The 21,791-nt window shown below is 37.3% G+C and overlaps 1 protein-coding gene across 1 annotated transcript in view; it reads left to right on the plus strand.

Moving 5' to 3' along the window:
• MYO3B (myosin IIIB) overlaps positions 1-17,216 on the plus strand; it is a 181,701-nt gene extending 164,485 nt beyond the window's left edge. The window contains exons 33-35 of the mRNA XM_074145732.1: positions 15,230-15,336; positions 15,711-15,757; positions 17,081-17,216. Of these exons, the coding sequence (XP_074001833.1) occupies positions 15,230-15,336; positions 15,711-15,757; positions 17,081-17,216 (290 nt within the window). The remainder of the gene's footprint in view (positions 1-15,229; positions 15,337-15,710; positions 15,758-17,080) is intronic.
• The last annotated feature ends 4,575 nt before the right edge of the window (positions 17,217-21,791 follow it).

Genomic DNA, 21,791 nt, shown 5'->3' on the forward strand with positions numbered 1-21,791 from the left:
CAAAAAAGCAGCCTGACTAACTTCTAACTCAGGTGCCGTTACAGTTGTCTGGTCATGGCACTTCCCGAAGAGGGCCCATTAGTTGTTGTGTGTTATAGTTTTTATTGGGATGCTCCTCTTCCGCTTAGGCGGAAATCCCTCCCCTTTAGAAATAAGGAGATCTGTGATCTTGAGTACCCAGAACTGAAGCAGATTTAAATTACCCTGACGCAGCATGCTAATGGCCAAGAAGCAGGAACATCTTTCAGAAATCTTTAAGCATATTCACCCATTAAATGCCATTTGGAGCTTATACAACTAAATACTAGGCTATTTTGAAAAACCCCGTATGCATGTTGGCAAGTCTAGTGAGATCATTTTATTGACTTTGTGTGCTACTCTAAGAGTTTCTCATGTTCAAATGCCAGTAATCTCGAAGAGACTTTTTGATATGATAAAAAAAAAAAAAGGCATAGGCACTTCTTGTGATGTCATTAACTTTTTTTTTCCATTGAGTATCGACAATAAGCACATTTTTCTGATGGATACTAAGTTAAATGGCCATAGTTCTGCTTTTACTAGATGTTAAAAATATGGCTGGATACCATCTTAATTACACGTGGCAGCAGCAGAGCACTTCTTAGCCACAGGTTTGCCATAAGTCCTCTAAAAGGATAAGAAACGTGCAGTTGCAGGCAGGATTACTGGGTTTGTGCCTTTCGTTCTACATGAAGTACAAGCTTACTCTCCTCTTCAGTAATGCAATAGGTGACATCTACTTCTGACTACTGTCATCATCCACAAATAAAACTAGAAAAGGTGATCAGGTGTGCTCTCTCAGCTCCTGTGTCCCCTTGAACCCTCTCCTATTGTGGTGTTTCAGTACAAGGATGAATCTGATGGGCTCAGCCTCCTTTCTGTAGGCCCAGGTTCACAGCTAGCGTTTGGGGACTCAGGTCTTTCTTGAATAGTGGCACAAGGTACTACTGTTTCTTGTGTAAGAGGAGCAATAAATCATGTAGCTCTTCATAATATGATTGACTATCTTTCCCTGTATGCGTTGAGCTCCAGTGAAATAAATAATGATGATGTTTAGAATGTCATCATTAGACATCCGAGTTTAACACTTCAGCAGTGATGACTGGGAAATTCATCCCTTGCAAGGCCAATGTTGCAAATTCTCTGTGTGTTCAAACTGTTATCCCAGTCCTGGCTGACTGCTGCCGTGGGGGAAAGAGAAGGAAGGAGGGGTGTAATGAGGACATTAACCCTTTGCTGGCGCTGTCAGGTGGCACAGGTACCTCTCATCACAGGCCACGCAGCAGTTATGGTCCATCCTACCCTGCAAGGATTTATTTTGAAGCATAGTAAATAGAGCCCTCTTCCTTTAAAAAATAAATACACAAAACGCATGAAGCTAAACTTCAAATGCCAAAACAGCGACCTAAGGTGTTTTGTATCTCTGCATAAACTTTCCAGATCAAGTCCTAATAGCAGAGACACACACAGAATGCCAAAAAAAAAAAGTATAAGTGTAGTTAACCTCTACTATGTAATTTAGAAATAAAAATAAGGATTTATTTAAGGTTCTGTGTAAATAATGTTGCCCTTTTTGTACTGTGGATTGTTCTAAACAAAATGGTGTTAATGTAATGATGAAAGAACAGTAATTTGTTTTGAACAAATAAGTGTTATTGGTTGACAGTAATAAAGAAGGGATGAATCATTAAATAATAATATATATTTTAAAGGGTATTGGTCCCATCCTACAAGGCCTTACATGATGCATTATTATGCAGTGGCATAATGCATTGACTTCGTGTAGAATGCTGGCAAGAGTGAGTGTTTGCAGTAAAAACAGAAAATCTTGTTTTGCTCTATGTGGTGTTTTCTTCTAGAAAATTGCATCTTCAGAGAAGAAAAAATATCTTTGGCACCTCATTTTTTGTGGCTGCTTTTTGAAGTTACAAATAATGCAAAATCACCTAATCAAAAATGAAATGCGTGACGAGAGGGAGATAATTTCCTGCCACTCTACCTTGTGAAAGCAAACAATGAACTGTAACTTACGGTCCGCAAGTCATGTTTCTTTGCTTTTTGCTATATTACAATTTAAATATTTTTTTCAAAAATAATAATTTTATGGGCCTCTTTGAAGTGATTTATGTGTTTTATACATTATTTGAAAACATAAATTTTGCTGATTATCTTCAGTTTCCCTCTGTCCACCCACCAGTTTCATATTCATTTAATTTAGACAATGCTGAGCAGCTACATGTCGAATTGATACTTTCCATGAAAGCAAAGGTTATTCTTGTGCTTATTTTATTGAAGAACCTAACAGAAGAATTTTTCATCAAAGATTAGCTTAAGTACTCCTACATGTTATTGTGTGTTTGTAGAAAGCGTATGGCTCTCAATTATCTCTGTATTAAAACTGTTGGATGAGTTAATTCATGTATTGTGTGGATAAAGTGAGTGCTGAACTTTTAAAATTTATTGTATCTTCTACAAGTGAAGAGAAATGCGTTATTTCTGTCTGCCCATAGCCTTTTGCTTCATAGGGCCTTTTGATAACAGAAATAATTAAGGCAGTCCTTTCTAAAGGGAAGGGTTTAGAATTCTGTTATGTATTTCCATGTATCATATTTCTCTAAACCATATTAATATCAATGTGTTTTTCTGATACTTTCTATTTTTCCCTTGTATTCATATGCTTAGTGTTGGGGCTGACTTCAGAGGAACTAATTCTAGTAGTGAAGGTGTGCATTAATGTTAGCATTTTCAGGATATGAGCCGTTCTGCTGGGGACAGGATATTGTCATTATTATTATGGCATTACTTCAGTGGGAGGCTTTGATGAATCTGTTCACAGCAGTAAAACTGATTTTTAGGTTTTGTCTCCATGGGAAAGTTAGTATAGAATAAGCCATAATATAAATTTATGATATAGCAACTCAGCGCATGCCAATGCTTTGCAAAGCTGCTCAAGCTAGATGTGAATCAGACCCTGGAGGCAGTATAGCTGGATGAGTGCAGTGCAGTGCAGTGCCGTGCCTAAGCTAATTAGTCCTACCAAGAAGGAGGGTATGTTAGAGAAGAGAGTTATGTTAATATGGCCATACTTCCCTGCTATTCGAAACAGATAAATCAGAAGTGCTATTCTGTGGCAGTAGGTACGCTTGCAATGCACTAGTTTATTCATGTTGTAACTCTGTGTGGTCCTTTGTAGGTCATTCACACAAGGAGTAAGTGCACAGTAACTAATAAAGCGTTAATTCACAACTTTGCATGCTCTGCAATACCCACAGACCCAAGTATAGAAACAGGGCATAAACAGAATTTGATGTTGCTACGTCACAAGCTATTCTATAGGGATATGTTATTCAATTACCAGGCAAGAATCTAGTACAGAGTTGTAAGAAAGAGGTTGAAAAAAAAAGTCAAAGATCTATAGTAGGTGGAAAAAGTGTCTGAATCAACTCCCTCCAAAACTTCTGAAATCAATTAGTCTGTGTTTTCTGGAGTGGTGAGATATTCCGTGTACCTACACTAAGATACCATGAAGGAGCCTGATTTTCCAGAATGGGTGAGCTGTAATGGTTTAAAAATCAGCCTTCCTACTGCCTCAGTTTGAATCCTGAAGTCACCACTCACTTTGGTAAAAGAAGGGTTTGTGAAGCTCTGAGGAATAAAATGTCATCAAGTCACTAGAATTAGTCACGTCTTTATGAGAAAAATTAAAAATCCAACTAATGCTGTAGCATTTACCAATTTAAAATAAGTGACACTCAAGTACGAAGACTGTGTTCAGAGGGGGATATAATGCAATGAGCTAATGTACTAATGCAAGCTGTGCCCTGTCAAGAAGGTGATTTCAGAACAAAACAACATATTTTCACATAAGCAAGTCACTATAATATTGGAAAGTAAGCTCACTTTATTTGTACATGTGCACATATGTGTATGTCTTCCTCTGCTCCCATGAGCTGAAGTCTTTGCCAAATTTTTCTTTAAAGGCTCTTAGGAAGGACTGGATGAAAAGTACACATGTTCTGTGTGCTTTGCACTCCCCAAACTCTTACTGCAGGTGGTGTGGCTAAGCATCATGAAATACATAGCCTAAAATTGCCTTATTAGGATTGAGATCCCTGTGTCGAAATTCCTTGCAGACCCCCCTCAGTTTTCTTCAAACGTCTTTTCTACATTTTCTGAATACACTTTGCTACTACTGGAAGCCCCCATCTACCTTTTCAGGATGAAAGTTAAAGAACTACACCTCTGGAAATTATGACCCCTTATTTTTTTACGTATCTAGCATTATACCATTAGATTCATAGTGTAAGCTGTCAATAAAAAGTTTGTGATTTGGATTTGGAAGGAGGAAAAAACCCTAGATGCTCTTTCACAGGATACAGACATCTTTAAAGCCTGAAGGTTTTTTCTAGTCCTGCTTATTTTTCTAACTCTGTCATTGACTGAAGAGTTTGCTCATGCTTCTTCAGTTTCAAAATATTCTCTCAGAATTTACTGGCCTGAGTTTGATTTGTACATCACTTGTGAACCATCACTAATTGTAGGTCTAATGTTAGGAGTCCCAGTAGCAATTAACAACCCCTTAAAGGAATGTATCGCTGTAGCACGTAGGTGAGCAGCATTAGTTTCCTTTATCTAGCCAAGATACCTTCTTTACTTCCAACATTTACAAATGGCAGATAAATCACTGTAGCAATACTGGGAAGCAAATATCTAACTAGTGGCATTTTTGCAGGCTTCAGTCAAGCTTTCTTTAATACTTCCTTTAAAAGTTACTGCTGCCAAATACCTTGAATTCAGAAAAAAACCTTCTTTCTTAATGAAGAAATCTACTGAGAGTTTTATCTTGGGCTTCTACCATTTATTCTTTGAAATATATGCTGAATCTGCTACACTCAAATTTGAGATACTAGTTGTATCAATATGGACCCATGGTTTCAAGCCTTTAGATATGCAAATTGTGTTTCTGTAACGAACAAAACCTTAGAGACCATGCTGTTGTGGTTCCACAGAGCCTTTATTGCGCCTCATCATTATGCTAAATTAATACAAATTTCCTGTGTGTCCAGAATTCAAAGTCAATCAAGTGGCTTAATCTCTGAGGGTATGGGATAAAAATGCTATTATAACAGTTTGGAAGAAGGTGAGGGATTACCTTTAAAAGCATCCAGGCTATTTGCTAGGACAGCAACTCTGAAACACAGGCCTGTTATGAACCACATCTTAACTGAGTGTGAACTTACAGATTGCCTCCTGCCCTACTTCTGATTGCACAAACTCCCCACATTTGTATGATGCATTTTTGGCAACTTCAGTAGTTGGCTCTGTAGAGAAGCAGTATTAGAAAGGTATTTGTGATTTGTTACTGTTCTCTAATGCACTGAATGTTTTGACTTTTTATTTTTAAAAGTTAATCGCTGAGTTTACTTTTTATGTTTGTTTCATCTTTTTCCCCATATGCTTTGCTTTTCTTAGCTAGAATCCACAAGATGAACCAGTGCCAAGTGTCCAGTGAGTTTTCTGAGGCATATTAGCACATGATATGCAGCTCTTGAGATCCACAATCTGCAGTTTAAAAAGTTGTGCATTAGCAGGTCCAAATGTACTTTGGAGAATATCTCTAAAATTGATGATACTGTCATAATATTTAGGATTCATACTTTAAAGTTGCCAGAGCTATTTAATCAGTCAGATTAACTAAGTCATCATCCTAATTCTCCTTTGAAGGAATAGCTGTCATCTTATTGTGCAGAAGTAATAATGAATGGCTCTACTGTTGATGCCATGTTTGTGAGGATTTTGTTGATCTGTTTTGCTTCTGAGCAATCTCGAAAATTTCTTATACCTCCAACATAAGTTGTAGTTTTACTTTGGAAGGCAGGGAAGGACAAAATAGTCACCTGGGGTTCCTTCTAATCCTGTTTTCTTTAACTTCATTAAATAAATAAACTGCACCAACAGGCTGAGTCCCAACCATGACATAATGCTGATGGGACAAGCTTGCATCATGGCAAGCCTCTGGGTGCACGATGCCTGTGTAGGCGTCCCAGTGTTTCTACTTCAAGACTAGCACCTCAGATAAATACTTACAGAGAAGGGAAAATGGGGTGTGTCCAGAGAACTGAAGAATGCCTGTGTTTCCTTTGTATTCATCTTTGCATTGGATTTCTACTTCTGCCTTCCAGAAGCTCAGGCTGATCTGGTGCAGTATTAACAAAAACGCAAATGTAATACAAGTGTCCTGCCATAAGCAGTTCAAGTTGACCTTGAAATGATCTTTGCATTGAAGACTCGGATATGCACATTGTGAGGAGTTACCTCAACCTCAGGTTCAGGTGTCTCTTGGGGATTTGGTCTGCTTGAATTTATTTCAAGTGGAATTCTTTCCTGGTCATTTGAATGTTAGCAACCTCAAACCAAAAAAAGAAAGAAAACAAACCCAAAACAAAAGAGAACAAAGAGCATTTCCAGTCCAATCCAAGTCTGCTTGGCCTAATTTCCTCTCTCTGACAGTAACCAAGAGCAAAAGCCTAGGGTATAGTACAAAAGTAGGACAAGCAGAGATATTTGCCCAGAACACTCTCCAGCCTAGTATGGTTTGTGGCTCAGGGATTTCCCGATCCGGAAGTGATCTCTTTGTATTTAATTGCTCTCAGTAGGTTTTTCCCCTGCGAAATTCTTCATTCTTCATTGTATTGATTATACAGCATTGCTCAAACAGCAAGAGAGATATCACTTAACTCACATCATAATGTAAGATAGGTATTTCGTATCACCTGGTGGCTATTGGATTAGGCAGGTCTTCTAAACCCAGAAAATATGCTGTGATATGTAGTAATTTCAGCATACCTGGAATGTCCAGGTTTTTCATCATTAACTGTCTCTTCAGAAAAGTTCACAAGAATTAACCAAAAAGCAGCTTCCACAACCACCTTGGGTCAAGTTTAAGGAGGGGAAGAAAAATAATCATCGATTAAGTTTTCTTCATTGTCCAGAAGTAGTTTCTGCCATTCAGAGTGGTTTGGAATGATTTTTTAACTGAAGCTAAAGTTGTATCTGTGGGCTTTGACTGGATAGTTGACTGGTTGCCACACCTCTGGAACCCACTATTAGATGTTATTACATGCAGGGCGTATGAGGGGTTGTGTATATTCAATATGTATAGGAAGACATGTCTTCAGGACCATACTTGTAGAAGCATGCTGTTTGCTGACAGGTTTGAATCTTACCCGTGTTAGTCACTGACAGTTTAGTTCTTTGGTATGCTTTGTTTAATCTCTGCCTTTTCCCTCTACAGTTAAATCACTCACAATAGAAACTGAAAGAACTGACAAATACTGAAGGATCAGAATTGTGTTGGAAGGGAAAAAAACAACAAAAGCCAAGATTCTAACTATTTATGGATCTTGTTTCCCAACAAAGAGTACCTAAAAGCCATTGTCTCAGGGTTCAGAGACAGCTAAATGATTGATTTCACATAAAATATTTGTTGTTCTAATTACAGTATCATCTGGGTCGTTGGCAACAAACAGATGCAAAAACAGCCTTTACATACCATCTTGAAAAACTTATGATTTGCTTAGTGCTTTATAATCTAAAGCATATGGCTTTGCATAGAACTGCAGTATCCAAAATGAAGCCGTAAGTAATGAATCACTGGGTGGAAGAAAATGCATTGCTTCTGTTACGAGTTCTTTCAGTGTGTGTATTCAAATGGTTCTGTTTAGGGATATAAACAAAAGGCTACACTCACAGTTTTAGCAGTGTGTTACAGATTCTGGGATGCACATGACATCAAAGAGGCTACACTAATTTCCCTAGCAGTCTATGGCTCTTGGCACTATGAGCACACTCCATCTGAATAAACAGAATTCTAGTTCACCACAGTTTTGTGGGGGATCTGAGGTGATCATGAAGCTTGATTTTGTTTTATTCTAAACCTTTCTATGATAGGACTTTTTACCCCTCCAGATTCTGTGTTTTCAGTTAACCTGGTTACTACATTTGGGGCTATAGACTTAGACTATAAAGCACTTGACACTGAAAATAATTAAATCTAACTTCTTATTCTTACCTACTGAATCCAAGTAAGAGCTTTGAGTACAATGGAGTTTCAGGATTTTCTAGGGATTAATCACTCTTTCTAATCATTAGTATATATTTTTTAAAGTTGGTAACATCCTTACCCTTAGCAACACTTATGTGAAGCTCCAGTAAGATATTTTGTGAGAGTTAGCAAGGGCTGAGGCCTTGTAACTTCTCAAAGGACATCTGATTTATTGTTCTTTACATGCTTGCTTGTCACTAGCAGCATGAAGAGCACTGGCCCCTGTAAGTATTCCTGGACGCTCTTATGTAGAGGAGGGGACTGAGGGAATTTGGTGGCAAGAATGGTTCCCATCATATTATATCTCATTATATCAACAGAACGGATGGCCTTATTGAACATTTGCAGAGCTCTGGAGCTACTGCTAGGTAAGCATGAAGTATCCTAGAGAGAATTGCAATTGTTAATAGTGTTAAATTTGCCAATATGCCTCCAGGCTCCTGATGTTACTAGATTAATCAAATCCTCTGATGCCAGAATTTAGGTTGTACTGCTTCACCATTAATGGTTGTTTATTCCCTTTTCTTCTCTTACTTAGGTTCTCAGTATCTTACTTGATTGTTTCATTTTTTGTCTTTTTCCCATCCATTTCTCTTTCCTGTAGTTTTCTCTTTCTCTTCTCATTAACCTCAGAGGGGAAAAGAAGATATTAGAGATATTAGAAAAGAAGATATTATTATGCCTCATTACTTAAGTCACCAAGTAGCCTTGCTCTTTATTCTCTCTTGCCCTATGTTGTTGTCTCTTGGTGTGGTTCTGAATGTACTGAGATTAAAATCTTTCAGAGACGGTGTGTTTATTTTCTATCAGCCTCCAACATTTTTGCAGAACCACCATAATATATTAAATTTATAGTATATATATCTATATATATAGTGTATATATATACACTATATATATAGTATATAGACCTGATAACTTCATTATTCCCAAATGAAGCTAGAGATTATTCTACAGTACTTGTTCTGTGAAGCCTATTACAGCTGATATTCTGTCCTTGTTTCTGATGCATTTATAGTTGGTAGCATTTAACAGGCAGTGTACAAATACTCTGTGATGTGGGCCTGGTATCTCTTAATGTGTGCTCATATTGAAGTCACACTATTTAGTACAGTTTAGTACAGGGATGTGCAAGATAAATCTGTGTTAACTGGCTTGAGTATGGCAGGCAGGCAGGCGCAGCAGGGGCTCAGTGGGCGCTAACTGCCTGAGCATTCATTCTGCTTCTCAGGCAAGTTTTTCATTTTACTTCCATTTTGCACTTATGGTGTGATGCAAATTTGTGCAAATGGTGGAGAATCATGGCAATGAGAAAGGGAGGAACACATGTTTATATGAAGACTCATGGCCAAATAGCATTATGCATCCTTTGTAAATCTCTCTTTTTTTAAATAGAGCTGAAATAATTAAAATCATAAAGCACAGTTCATTTACAGCATTTTTTACTGCATAAGTGACGTTCAGTCACTGCCATTTAACACTGATATGAGTGAGACCAGAATCACTAGCCCCTTGAGTCCTCTGCTTGAACAGACTTGTATGGCACAGAAGAAAATGTAGCTGTTCCTTGAAATCAACATGCTGCACATAATTATCCACTTAGCATCCAGTCCAGGAGGAGGATGTATATTATCGTTGTCTGTGAGGTCATTTCTGCATTTGCCCAAGACTTCAAGAGAAAAAGTGAAGTTAACTTGCTGCCTTGAAAAATGATTCAAAACTGGAAAAGCTTGAAAACATCAAAATACATATAAATTATCAAAGGAGAACAAAGACTAGTTTTTCCACAAAAGTCTTCTCCCCAGGCTATAACAATGCTTTACATAGGCATGATCAATATATCCAGGCTTGAGAACCAAAGTCTTTTGGAATAAATTAGACTGGCAGGAAAAGAAACAAACAAAGAACAAATTAACATGATTTTAAACATTGCTTAAATTTTCATGAATGTAGACCTTGAGATGTTATGATGAGATCCCATGAGTCTGTGCTAATATTTGCTTATAATTAAGGGTTGCACTTTCATGTTTCATCTGATATTATAGATTGGAAATCAGCCACATGCTTACTATTTTTCTTGGTCATACTGATTTATCTACTTTATTTGCTTACACTGTTACAAAGATATATGATCCCCTAAATGGCCCCATTACATTTCCTTTAGCAGGCTGCCCCTTCTCGTTCTCTAAATCTCCCCATCTGAGTAATTAGAGAATAACTACCCATCCTGAGATATTAGGTGTCTGTTCAGCTATAACAGAAAGAGACAGGACAAATCCCTTCCAAACCTGCTTTGGGTAAATGGCTTCAGAAGAAATATGAGAGTACTCAGCTCCACCCTGCAGTATGTGTTGTAGTGGATGAAGTCCCTTCAGCAAGGGAATCGGCCACGCAACCTGCTTTGTGGCACGGGCACATTGGCAAAGACCCCTTCTGTGCCTTCCTTGCTCAAAGTAAGATGTCATCCAGAGTTTCGAGCCCCCTCTGTGCTGCACCAACCTTAAAACAATCTGACTCACATCAGTGAATTTTACAAGGTCCAAATGCAGTTGTAGCTCCTCGTCACCATTTTCTCTGCTGAATTATCAATATAGGAAAAATTACAATGTTTGGTGAGGTTATCAGCATCAAGAGGTTTTTGAAGCAAGGGTTCAATCATAAACAGTTTATGAAGACTCTAGCTTCATTGCAGAGAGCAAAATCTGATGATTCACAGTTCCTCTGAAGAGTGTGCCCAGTGCCTGTCCACAAGTTTTCAATACCAAGATAAGCAGGACAAACAGGACATCTAAGATGAGATCTTCACTGAATATCAGATGAAATCCTCTGCTTCATGGGAAGTCATTAGAAAATTACATTTTTGCAGGTACTCTTTTGAAAGTATAGGTCAGGGCCCAAATCCTAAATGCAAAAGTCCTTGTGTCAGTGCTAAAGAGCATTTTAAAGCCTTCCGTTAAATCTCACTGTTTGGCAGTTTGTGCATTTCTGAAACAGTCCTTTGCAGCTTTTGGAAAGGATGGATTTTTAAACAGAAAAATCATCTAAATAAGATATGGCATAAGAAATGTGCTAATCATCTCCAAGCCAAGAGATATCATAAAAAGTGTCATTATGATGAATGTGATAGCTAATTGAAGAAAAATGTTTCCATTTCAGCCATAAGAAAGCAAAGAAGAAGAAACACATGAAAATTCTGAGGTGAAAGTATATCCCAGAAATCAAAAGATCAATACAAAATCTTCTGCAGATTGAGACTTGTGATAAAAATCACATTAGAGAAATGAATTTATATTAAGCTAGAAGTGATCTGTGTCATATCATGAATGGTTTTTAACTGTGCCTTAAATCAAAGCGTACCTTTTCTAAAAGCTTCTATTCTCAACCTGATTTTCCATGCTAAAAATTTTTTTCTCCTGACTGATTGCTTTCAGTATGTGCTGTATTTCTGGTCTGAAATTTTCTTCCACTTCTGACCATTAGACAATTCAGATGTTTGTTTCTGAAGGTGAAAACCCTACACCTTCTATACAGGGGTTTAGACTTGCTTCAAATCCCCTCTTAAACTTCTTTTGAAAAAATGGAAATAGAACAGTCTTCTTAAATTTCTCACCATATGGCAGGTTTTCCAGTTTTCAGATTGTTCTTGTTCTCAAAACATTCTGCACTTTACAGCTCCCACTTTAAAATAATTCTGCACTCAACGATAAAACTGTTTTCCTGTTTCTGTTGAGTAGTCCTCTGCTTTGCACCCAGTCTACTTCATATTCATCTGAATATCCATGACGATTCCCAAGTCTCTCCTGGAGACACAGCTTCTAATTATGCAATTCCCAATCCTGAAAAATGTAACTTGAATGTTTGACTTTGCATTTAGTTGAAAAAAAAAACAACAGATCTTTTCAATTTGTCTGAGCACTGCAAGGTCCTGATCTATTGGCTTGGGCTCTTATGTACCAGAGAAATAAAAAGGATAACCAATAGTGGTAATGGAGGAGTAAACAGAAACCCCATCGGTTTGTTTACTTATAAATACTGTATACTCCAACAGATTTACCCATTTGGCAGTTTCTAATTCCCTTCACTGTAAGCAACATCAATTTTGTAGTAGCTTTAGGGAAGCATCCACATGAGCCTGCTCACCCATGTGTATCAGCCTCTGGGTTTGAGTGAGGAAAGGAGGAGGATGGCCAGAACCTCAGCTACCCTATGCTTGCTAGATCAGCTGATATAGTGCACTTGGCAGAAGGTGTTTTGCCTGCTCTATGTTATTTCTGCACTGCAGTAAGGAATTTACCAATAAAGAAATGGTAACATAAGGATATTCTGCTCTTAGAGTTACAAAGCAAGTTTTCTTCCAGACAAAAGGGAAGCAGGTCTCTCAAAAAAAAGTGCTGCTAAAGGACAACCTGAAGGAAGTGCACATGCTCCCTTGCTCATCTGGTCTCTAAACTTATAATAAACTCAGGAGCCTGGACATGGCAGGGGCACTTGGCACAATTTGGGTGCGGTGTAGACAGTACCCTGTTTATGATACTGGTGCTGCTGTTACTGCTATTAAAGTGACAAGTGACTTTTTTCTTATTGGTGGCTTTAAGTTTGTCATCAAAGCAAAATATTTTAGAACAGCGTTTAAAATGCCTATTCAACTGCTGAGTGTTGAGCACATGTTAATACTGCTTTCTCCAGATATGGTAGTTTATGATAAATGTTACCAGATTTTGCACTGTTCATGTAGTATGCTACTAAACGCTAAGACAAATGGGCCCACTGAAAGGGTATTTCCTTTGGAGGACACAAGCTGCAGACCACCCATAGAATACACAGAAGTAATTAAGTGTCAGGATAAAAAGCTAGAGCAAAATATTAGTGTCTCAGAATCCTAATGAATAAAAGACATTTTTAAAACAAAGATTAGACATATAGATGTTTTGAAAAGATAACGTTAAGGCCTCCACAGCATTTGAAGGAAAGGAAAAAAGAATACCCCATCATATTATTGTACTGTTTGAAAATTTCTAAATATTTGCGTGCCATGTTTTTACTTCTGGCAAGGTGTGTGAGAGGTGTGTGAAATTACACAGAACTGTGAGGGCCTAAGTCTTTATTCATGTCAGCCTCTTGCTAGACTAAAAAAAAATATTTGTGGAGAGGTATTCAAGAACTACATTGCTGTAAAAAGGAACTCATATGGCCTTGTAACTGAAAACATTGCTTGAAAAAATTGCAGACCCTGCTGTCCTGAGACAGAAAGCTCTGAGATCAATTTGAGTAACTTTTAGAGCAAACAGAGAGAGAGTAGAATATAGTTATGGCAGGTCTTCCACAAAACTTCCAGAGACTTCAGAGAGAACAAAGTTGAACCTATGTCCTACCTAAGTATTAGAGAAAAAGCTTTCTAAAGACACAAGTATTACTTGAGCAGCCAATTTCCCTAGAAGTATTTTCTGGAACAGGTTCTGCCTTGTCTGGTTTTATACAATACAGGTAAGTAGCAAAGGTTCAGACTCAGCCGTCTCACTCTCCTTAGCAAAAATACAAAGGTTTACTGAACTTGAAAGCATAAAGCATTGAAGCTTTGGGTATTAAATTAGCAAGCAGCATAAACATATTATTTAAAAGTTCTTTTGTATTACTGGAGAAATGTAACCTTTCTCTATAAAATTGGTTTTGAATTTTAGACCCAGCTCTGCAGTCAGTTCCCTGGTGGCCATTTAACCCACCATCCCTCCCAGGTGTTGTGAGGGAACACGACAGTTGGCACGAAACAAGTACTCTTCTCCCACACAGGCATTGCAGTCCCACACTGAGGGGAATCTAATATCTTTCAAATTTCACTGTTGAGAGGGAGAAAGACAGTGAAAGAGAGAAAATCTCCCAGAACAGTCAGTCATTTGACCGAAAAGGCTGAAGTTCAGCCACCTTCTCTACCTCACTCAGTAATTGCACAAAAGTACAATAGTTGTAGACTGTAAACCTGGGTGTATAATAAACCTCCTTTGTAATATTACCTGTTCTTTAAGGCCAAATCTTACAAATGGATTTGTGAGATTAGAGCCCTGCATCCACATGAGCCAGATTGACTTCAGTTTTGAAGTGTTTAAAGGAACTCGTGCTAGTTGATTTTTGTGCTGGTCTTTTGTATCCGAGCAAGTTTCCCGTGCAGTATGGAATGCAAATGTGATAAGATGTATATTTTTTCTTCAAAACCGAAAACTGTTTTTATTCATACTGTCACTAAAATATTTTTTAACAGGGAGATATCAGAAAAGTCAAAAGTATTGGGAGAATTATTTGAAAAGTAAATGACCTTTCCTTATCCCCCACAGGGTCTTTTAGTAACCTAGTGATCCTGATCTATCCTGAAAATAGTTGTTCTGGTAATCTAGAGGATGTGCCACAAAAAGTGCCTGGTAAAATAGAGTACAACACACTAGAATGTCTTTTTTTCTTAATAAGAAAAAAAAAAGGAATAAAAAGGCTGTTAGTTCTTTTCAGAATCCACCCCTTCTGAAATATTTCCTTCATCTTTAAACTCTGCTTTCCAGATGACTTTAAGCAACTGTTACTTTACAGCACATCACAAATTATATTAAGAAAGCCTAATTCCAAACCAGTCCGATTACTCCGATTAAACCGAGAGCCATGTCAAGAAGGTAGCCCTTTTATATAATAAAAATGATGATAATAGACTAAGTCTCATCAGTCAAAGGGCTTTATTACTGTCTACTGTAGAAAAACGGTTTTGCTGCTCCTGAATGATATATCCCTAGCTAGTCACAATATACCTCATTTCCTGCTTAGATAACAGAAGATACTATGATAAAGTGTGAAAGGAATAAGGAGCTGTGTGATATAGATATATGGAAGAATAAAAAATGTTATAAAAGTAAAAATGAAGTTCTGCTTAAAAACTTGTGTTTGAACTAAGTTTCAAAGGAGAAAACAAAGATCCCCAAGTTTCTGTGTGCTTACTTTGGATAGGACAGACTTGCTAATAAATTGAGGACCAAATAGGACAGAAGAAAAGACTGTTTACAGACTAAAATACGCTAAGACGATCACAGCACCTGGCACAGCTTAAAACTAAATTGTGTTATCTTACTGAAGGTTCAGAAAACTGTCTTGAACAGAAGCTGAGAACACCTCGTCGACGATGTCAGCAGCCCAAAATGCTGAATAGCCCTGAGGACAACATGTACTATAACCAGTTAAATGTGAGTTCAAAGTGGCAATAAAGCTGTTTTACTGGCTTTGTTTCCAGTTAATAATTCTGTTATTAATACCTGTTTCAGCCCCTCCAGCCCCACCCCCACGTTCTTCTGCTCTCGTCTTGAACATGTGCTTATGCTCTTTATCTGTTGCTTTCATGTCAGGATGTCTGCCTTCACGGTGAATAATTGATGTGGTTTATCAAAGACGAGCAAGATGCATGCTTCATCAGGCTCACTTGAGCCCTTTGATCAAAAAAATTATGCTGTGACTTCTGATATTATCAGCATCTGCTTGCATTCAACACAAAATCACTTTGAATTAAAAATTAACGACTTGCTGCTTTGCTTTGACTGTGTGTTCTTGGCCCTCTCCACAGGGAACTCTAGAATATCAAGGGAGCAAGAGGAAGCCAAGAAAACTTGGGTAAATATCTATCTTCTTAGTTCTAAGCAACTGTAAACAGAAGAAGTCCTTTGTGATATTACAGAATATGCAAAACTTTCTAGAGAGGTTTCTAAAAATAAACAATTAACATATTTCTGTGCATTGACATTGGACATTTTCTGCAGAAGCAAATGTAAAACTTGTATGTACTGCTGTCTGCAGACACTAGAACTGATTCTCACAAAATATTCTCCACAGCTCTCTCTGAGTACTACTACGACAAAAAAATAGCTTTCTTTGTGTTTTTAAGTGCGTTTAGCACTAGTGAAAGGTGCCAACTGAAGGGTGTTGAAACTGAAGTTCTCTGACCTAGAACATGGACAGAAGCCCTGCCAGCTCTGCAGCACCACGCTCGCAATGGGCTTCAGCCCTCCTGGGGGAGCACATTTTAAGAACTGACAGAGAGACCGCTCAGCCCAAAAAGGAGTTGCTCCTTCTCTGTTGTTTTGTGTCAATTCTCATAGTCACGTGAGCGGTTATCACCTGGCAATAGGCAGAAATCACTGAAAACGATTTACAAAAGCCAAGTTGGCTCCTATACAATTGCCAAAATACTTAATTGACTGGTCACTTGGACCAGAGAGAACTGATGGATGCTTGGTCTTGCAAATGCATCCATTCCAAAACTATACAAGAACTTTCTGTATTATTTCCTCTGTTTTTAATTAATCTTCTGAATATAACTGTATGAATAGGAAGTCTTTGAGTCAAGGTTAAACCCCAAAATTTTGCACGACTGTGCAAGATTTGGTTTATCTGTTCTTCCTCCCCTAGTTTAAAAAAGTCTGTATTCATCTTCAAGGAATAAAAACACTAACATGGGACTGCAGCGCTCATCATACATCACACGGAAATGAAAGCCCCTTGATGTCAATAGGGCTTTCCCCCAAAATTGGTGATGTGGTCTTTGGCTCATATTCACAGCAAACCATCAGCTGAAATACATTATCAAAATCATACCCTACTTGTGGAACATATACAGATAAAAAAACCCCATTGCTCAAATGAAATGCCCATTTGATGCAAATAGTTGGTCTGTCATTCTGTACATGCAAATCAAAAGACTGTGTCGCATTTCACTGATCCTCAGAACTTATATATATATATATAATCTTAAAAAGGTATAGCAAAGTAGAAGTATATATAAAAGCTATGTCTTTCCCATCAGGTCATCCCGTCTTTTTTTTTTCCTTTCTTGTACTAGCACTCTCCATTTTCTCATCCACAGAGAAGTTTCTATTTCTGAAGATACTGACAGAATTCATTTTTAAAATTAATAAATGTTGTTTGTTTTCTTTCAAGCCAAATCAAAGTGCTTGACGGAGAGGATGAGTATTACAAATCATTGTCAGCTGTTGAATCTATCCCTGAAGATGACAGCTTTCTCAGTTCCCCATCTCCTCCTCCTTCAAGAGGTGTGTCTATTGCTCAAAGCTGAACCTCACTTACTCTATTGACTAATACTGGTAAAAGTAGTCTCATGATGGTAATCTCATCCAATTAACTTTGTGCGTGTGTGTTTATATAATATATTAAAAAATAAAATTTCAGCCAGTAACTTCCTTTCACTAATTTAGACATGGGTTTGTAGCTGTAAATTGCCCCATTTTGCTGTATTTCTGTAAGCAATTGCGGTAAAGGGGAACAGCACTACCTGTGTCTCTTGATGTTGGTAACAGACATGTTTCTTTAGCAGCAAGGTTAGTTTATACAGTTCTGACCCCTTCTTCCCTGCTCCCCTGGCTGCTGTTCCCACCCTGTGCTATCCCTTCTGTTGTGCTGGCACAACTGCTGGTAGAGCTGTGTGAAAAATAAGATCAAGGAACTGAACTGGATTAAAAGACCTCTGTACTAAAAATTTTCATTTGGGGTGAAAATGTTCTCTATTTCATTAGACTGATATTAAACATCATCCTTTATACCTTTCTGTGCTGTGTATGGCTACAAAAACATACAGAGTAAAATCATCTAAAATAGTAATTGTGTCTCAGTTTACCTCATAAATATTTTTCTTCTAAAGTAATAGTTTACCATAAGTTTAACTTGAAGAATTATTTCAAATATAAGAGGAAAACATTTTTAAAGTGAACATTTTACACACTGCTTCATGTAGCCCTTGTGACTGAAACCATCATTATGACTTGTTATTCTTGTTATCAATGCAAGTATTTAATTTCTTTCTTAACCTGCGTCTCTGGGCTCTGGTGACTCCTGCATTTCCACAGCCCTCTTGTATGTAGCAGGAAAAAAAATGTCACCTACAAATTTTCTACTTGCTTTTCACTTTTTTTCCAAATCCTGACTGAAACAATATGTAACTTTCTATGGAACGCTGAGATGCTTTGCTGGTAACCGTTTCTGTGACAGAAGCTGACTATTTCATCTTACTCTTCACTTTCTGTTTCTCAGCCACAGTTTTGATCTGTGACAATTCTTTGCTTCTTTTCCGTACAAGTTCCTGTCAAAATCTTTTGGAAATAAAACATTCACATGTGTATCGCCTTACAAATTTGCTCAAAATGATTACTTTTGGGTTTTGAGAAACCATGCTGATTAAATGTGACCGTGTATTACATACATCTAATTATGATGCTTGTTTTCATCTCCTCTCCAATGGGTTTACCCTGATCTGTGCTAACAAACCTTCTTCCTTGTGGAGGTGCAGTTCACACCTTAAGTTCCTTAAGCTACAGATTTTCTTATTATCAGGGTTCACTGGCACTGTCTTTTTGACCACGAGACAAGGAGGGATGGCATGGGAAATGAGACCTAAATGCAGTCAGGGAATCCCTAAGACAGAACAGGGTTTGAAAGGAAAAGAGGTAATGAAATTGATAGTTCAGCAAAAGCTTTGTCTGTCCTAATAAACACAGAAATTAAGTCAGGCAGGGCAGATGAGGATGAGAGAAAGATTTGGCTGTTCCAGGAAGAACAGTTCTTCACCCGAAATGTGACAGAAGGTTGAAATTAGAAGTTAAAAACCTGCTGGAGGTTGGAGTCCTTCAGTTCACTCCTCATTCTCCTCTGCTGTACATCTGGGTAGATGTAATTTAAAAGCACTTTAGAGCCTTTAAATTTAGAGACTTCTTTAACAGTGGAGAATTGGTGAGTAACTGCAGATGAATTAATGATATTCAAAACTGCAGTGCAAATATGAATGGCAACTAATATGAATGCATGTGTGCAGATCAGTTTCTTTATGTTTTATCAAAACGTAACAAGAATGATTATTTGTTATGATACCCCATCAAAAATAACATACAACTTTTCCTACGCAATGTATAAATTCTCTATTAATTTGTAGCATATCTGGATGGAAAATAACAAAAGAGTTATGACAAAATGAGTCATTAAGAGTCAAATGACTTACTCTATTCTTGTACTGGCATAGATCACATGGAGTTCTAGCAATATTGTTGCTTTGTGGTTCTATCCTTCCTTTTTGAAAACTATTTGGGAAAATAAAGTTTTATTATTATTGCAATTCACATCATTATTATGCATAGTTAGGAGTTTATCAGTTGTTTTAGTTAAATGGTAGTGGGGTTTCCAGTTAGATACCATGTCACCTGTCTAAAAACCAAGATTTTTCTTACACTGAGTAGTACATTACTTTGAGTAGTTCTATTAATTTCACAAAACAGCAAGGGGAAGTGAAAAATTCTATATAATTCAGTGAAGCACTTAAGCCAAAGCCTAAGTCCCACTGAAATCCATGAAATTTCAGCACGTGATTAAGTGCTTTGCTGAATGGGGCCCCGATTTTACAAAAGCAGCTTCAGACATTAAATAGTAAAGCACAAGCAAAATGCAAACACTCCCTAAGTACATTCCTTAGGTTTCTTCTTTTTTCTTCTTCCCAATTGTTAAGCTTGTATCAATCTCAGCTATCAGAAATGGACTTCAAAGAGATTTTAAGCAGTCTTTAATTGCATGGAAAGGGTAAAGTACAATATTTTCCTTGTTATATGCAGTGCCACTATCTACATGTGCTATAATTTTTCAAATTAGTTTAATGTTACTATATTTTTATACTGAGGTTACTATCTAAAAGCTGCTGTTGAGTAGTGTGTTTTCATTCTTGCTACTTCCTGGCTAAAAGCTGTGCACAAAGCCAGTCTGTGCATTTTGTTATTTCATAACTTAACCTCCTTGCCTCATTTGTTTTTGATCAATACACTTTACCCTTCACCAGATAACCCCTGTGAGGTGGCCTTCTCTCATCCTCATTTTAGAGCACATATATGCCTTTAGATTATTAAAAGCAATATCCTCAGCCTGCTGTAGTGCCCTGCAGTCGCATTAAAACTAGCCAAAGAGTTGAACTTCTGTTCCCACGTTGATAGATGTGTGTGTGTTTGAGTTGATTGATTTGTGCATCAAAAGGAGTCCAGGAGACATGGCAGCGTGATGATTGTGATCAGTGGGAGCCTATCAACGCGAATTGCTTAGATTTTCTCATTTGGTTTTGATACCATTGAAGCATTGTTCTGATTTATTTCTTTTCATGTATATTATCCTGAAATATTAATGTATTTTGCTTAATAGTTCATAACATATCCTGTTCTTAATATTTTATAAAAGTAAAGAGTTTAAATCCTGTTAGGAAGAAGAAAATTTCTTAGACAGCGTGTAATATATTAAACAATTTTCAGCAAATAGGAGAGAGTAGAGTGATGCTCAACAAGGGATTTTAGTAGATTTCTTCTGTGGACTTTAATGGCACTAGAAACCAGTTCTTGATGAGGACAATTTCTGCCTTTCAGTTATGGCAGCTTAAAAACTTCTCTCTGTGCCAACAAAAATGGGGCAGGGAGCTTTTGGAGATTAGCCCCTTTCATTTGGTAATTTTAAACGTGCTTCTCACTAAAACATTTACATCACTTTAGTAACATAAAGGGACCTTAGAATAGGAGTAAATTGCAGACATCTTAAATTTGCCCCCACTGTGACCTCCCTCACCCGTACACTGGAAGAGTGGTGGAAAGGGCTTTTGTCCACTGAAGGTCTTTTAAGTGGCCCCTATCAGGTTATCCAAGGAGCTGTTGTTACTTAGAAGCTTATAAAATATGGCTATAAATAATGTAAAGCCAAAGACTTTGCTGAGTCCAATCAGACAAAAAGTTGATTTTCCTTTTGGTGGTAGCAATCAAACCCAAAATTTTCAGGTAAGTACAGAAAATAAGCCACACTGGACAAAGGCGTCTTCCTGGAAGGAAAATTTCTTCCTAATAGTAGGCAGCTACTGGTTATGTTAGGTCATGTAGCATAATTGCTAATATAAGCATATAATATATGCTTATATAATTCTATACTTATATGATATTTTTCTGTATTTTATATAACTATGAATGTTTATAATTCCAAACAATTGTCTCGTGTTCCAATTGCACTAAGTTCCTGGCTTCTGGTACACTGTGGTACTAAACGCTATACACGGCACACACATACACACAAACACAAAGTGGATTTTCTGTTTCAGTTTTAAACAAAAGGTATGTATTGTAACATGAAAGGTCCTTTTTAATTGAGTTGGAGACCTTCTGACTTGTGCTGTTCGAGGGTAAAAGGGAACTACCAATTTACTTTCTTTATACTACTTTTTACATACCCTCAGTGCATTTCTCATTCACTATAAATGGTTGCAATTTTTAAGATTTGCAAGGACTCTCCTACTGTTGCTATTTTCTGTATTTAGGTCCCTTCGGTTTTTGCTATACTTTTATTTAAAGGTGGTCTTGACTGGATAATCTCTAACCTTCATCGTCATAACCAACATCCGTTATTGTGAAGGAATATTTTTTATTTATATCTTCCATCATCATGAGAAACAGGTGTGGTTTTAAGTATAGAAGATATGACAAATATAAAATAAATAAGAAATTGAAGATATGTAGTGTCCTTTAGTCTATTCTTATTTGATATTGATCTCAATAAACAGTAGGAAAAACAGGATGAGTTTCGTATACTTTGATATGTTGTTGTCTCTGATAGTGCAAGATATGTATGCCTA

The sequence above is a fragment of the Numenius arquata genome, chromosome 3 (genome assembly GCF_964106895.1).
Source record: "Numenius arquata chromosome 3, bNumArq3.hap1.1, whole genome shotgun sequence".
NCBI lineage: Eukaryota > Metazoa > Chordata > Aves > Charadriiformes > Scolopacidae > Numenius > Numenius arquata.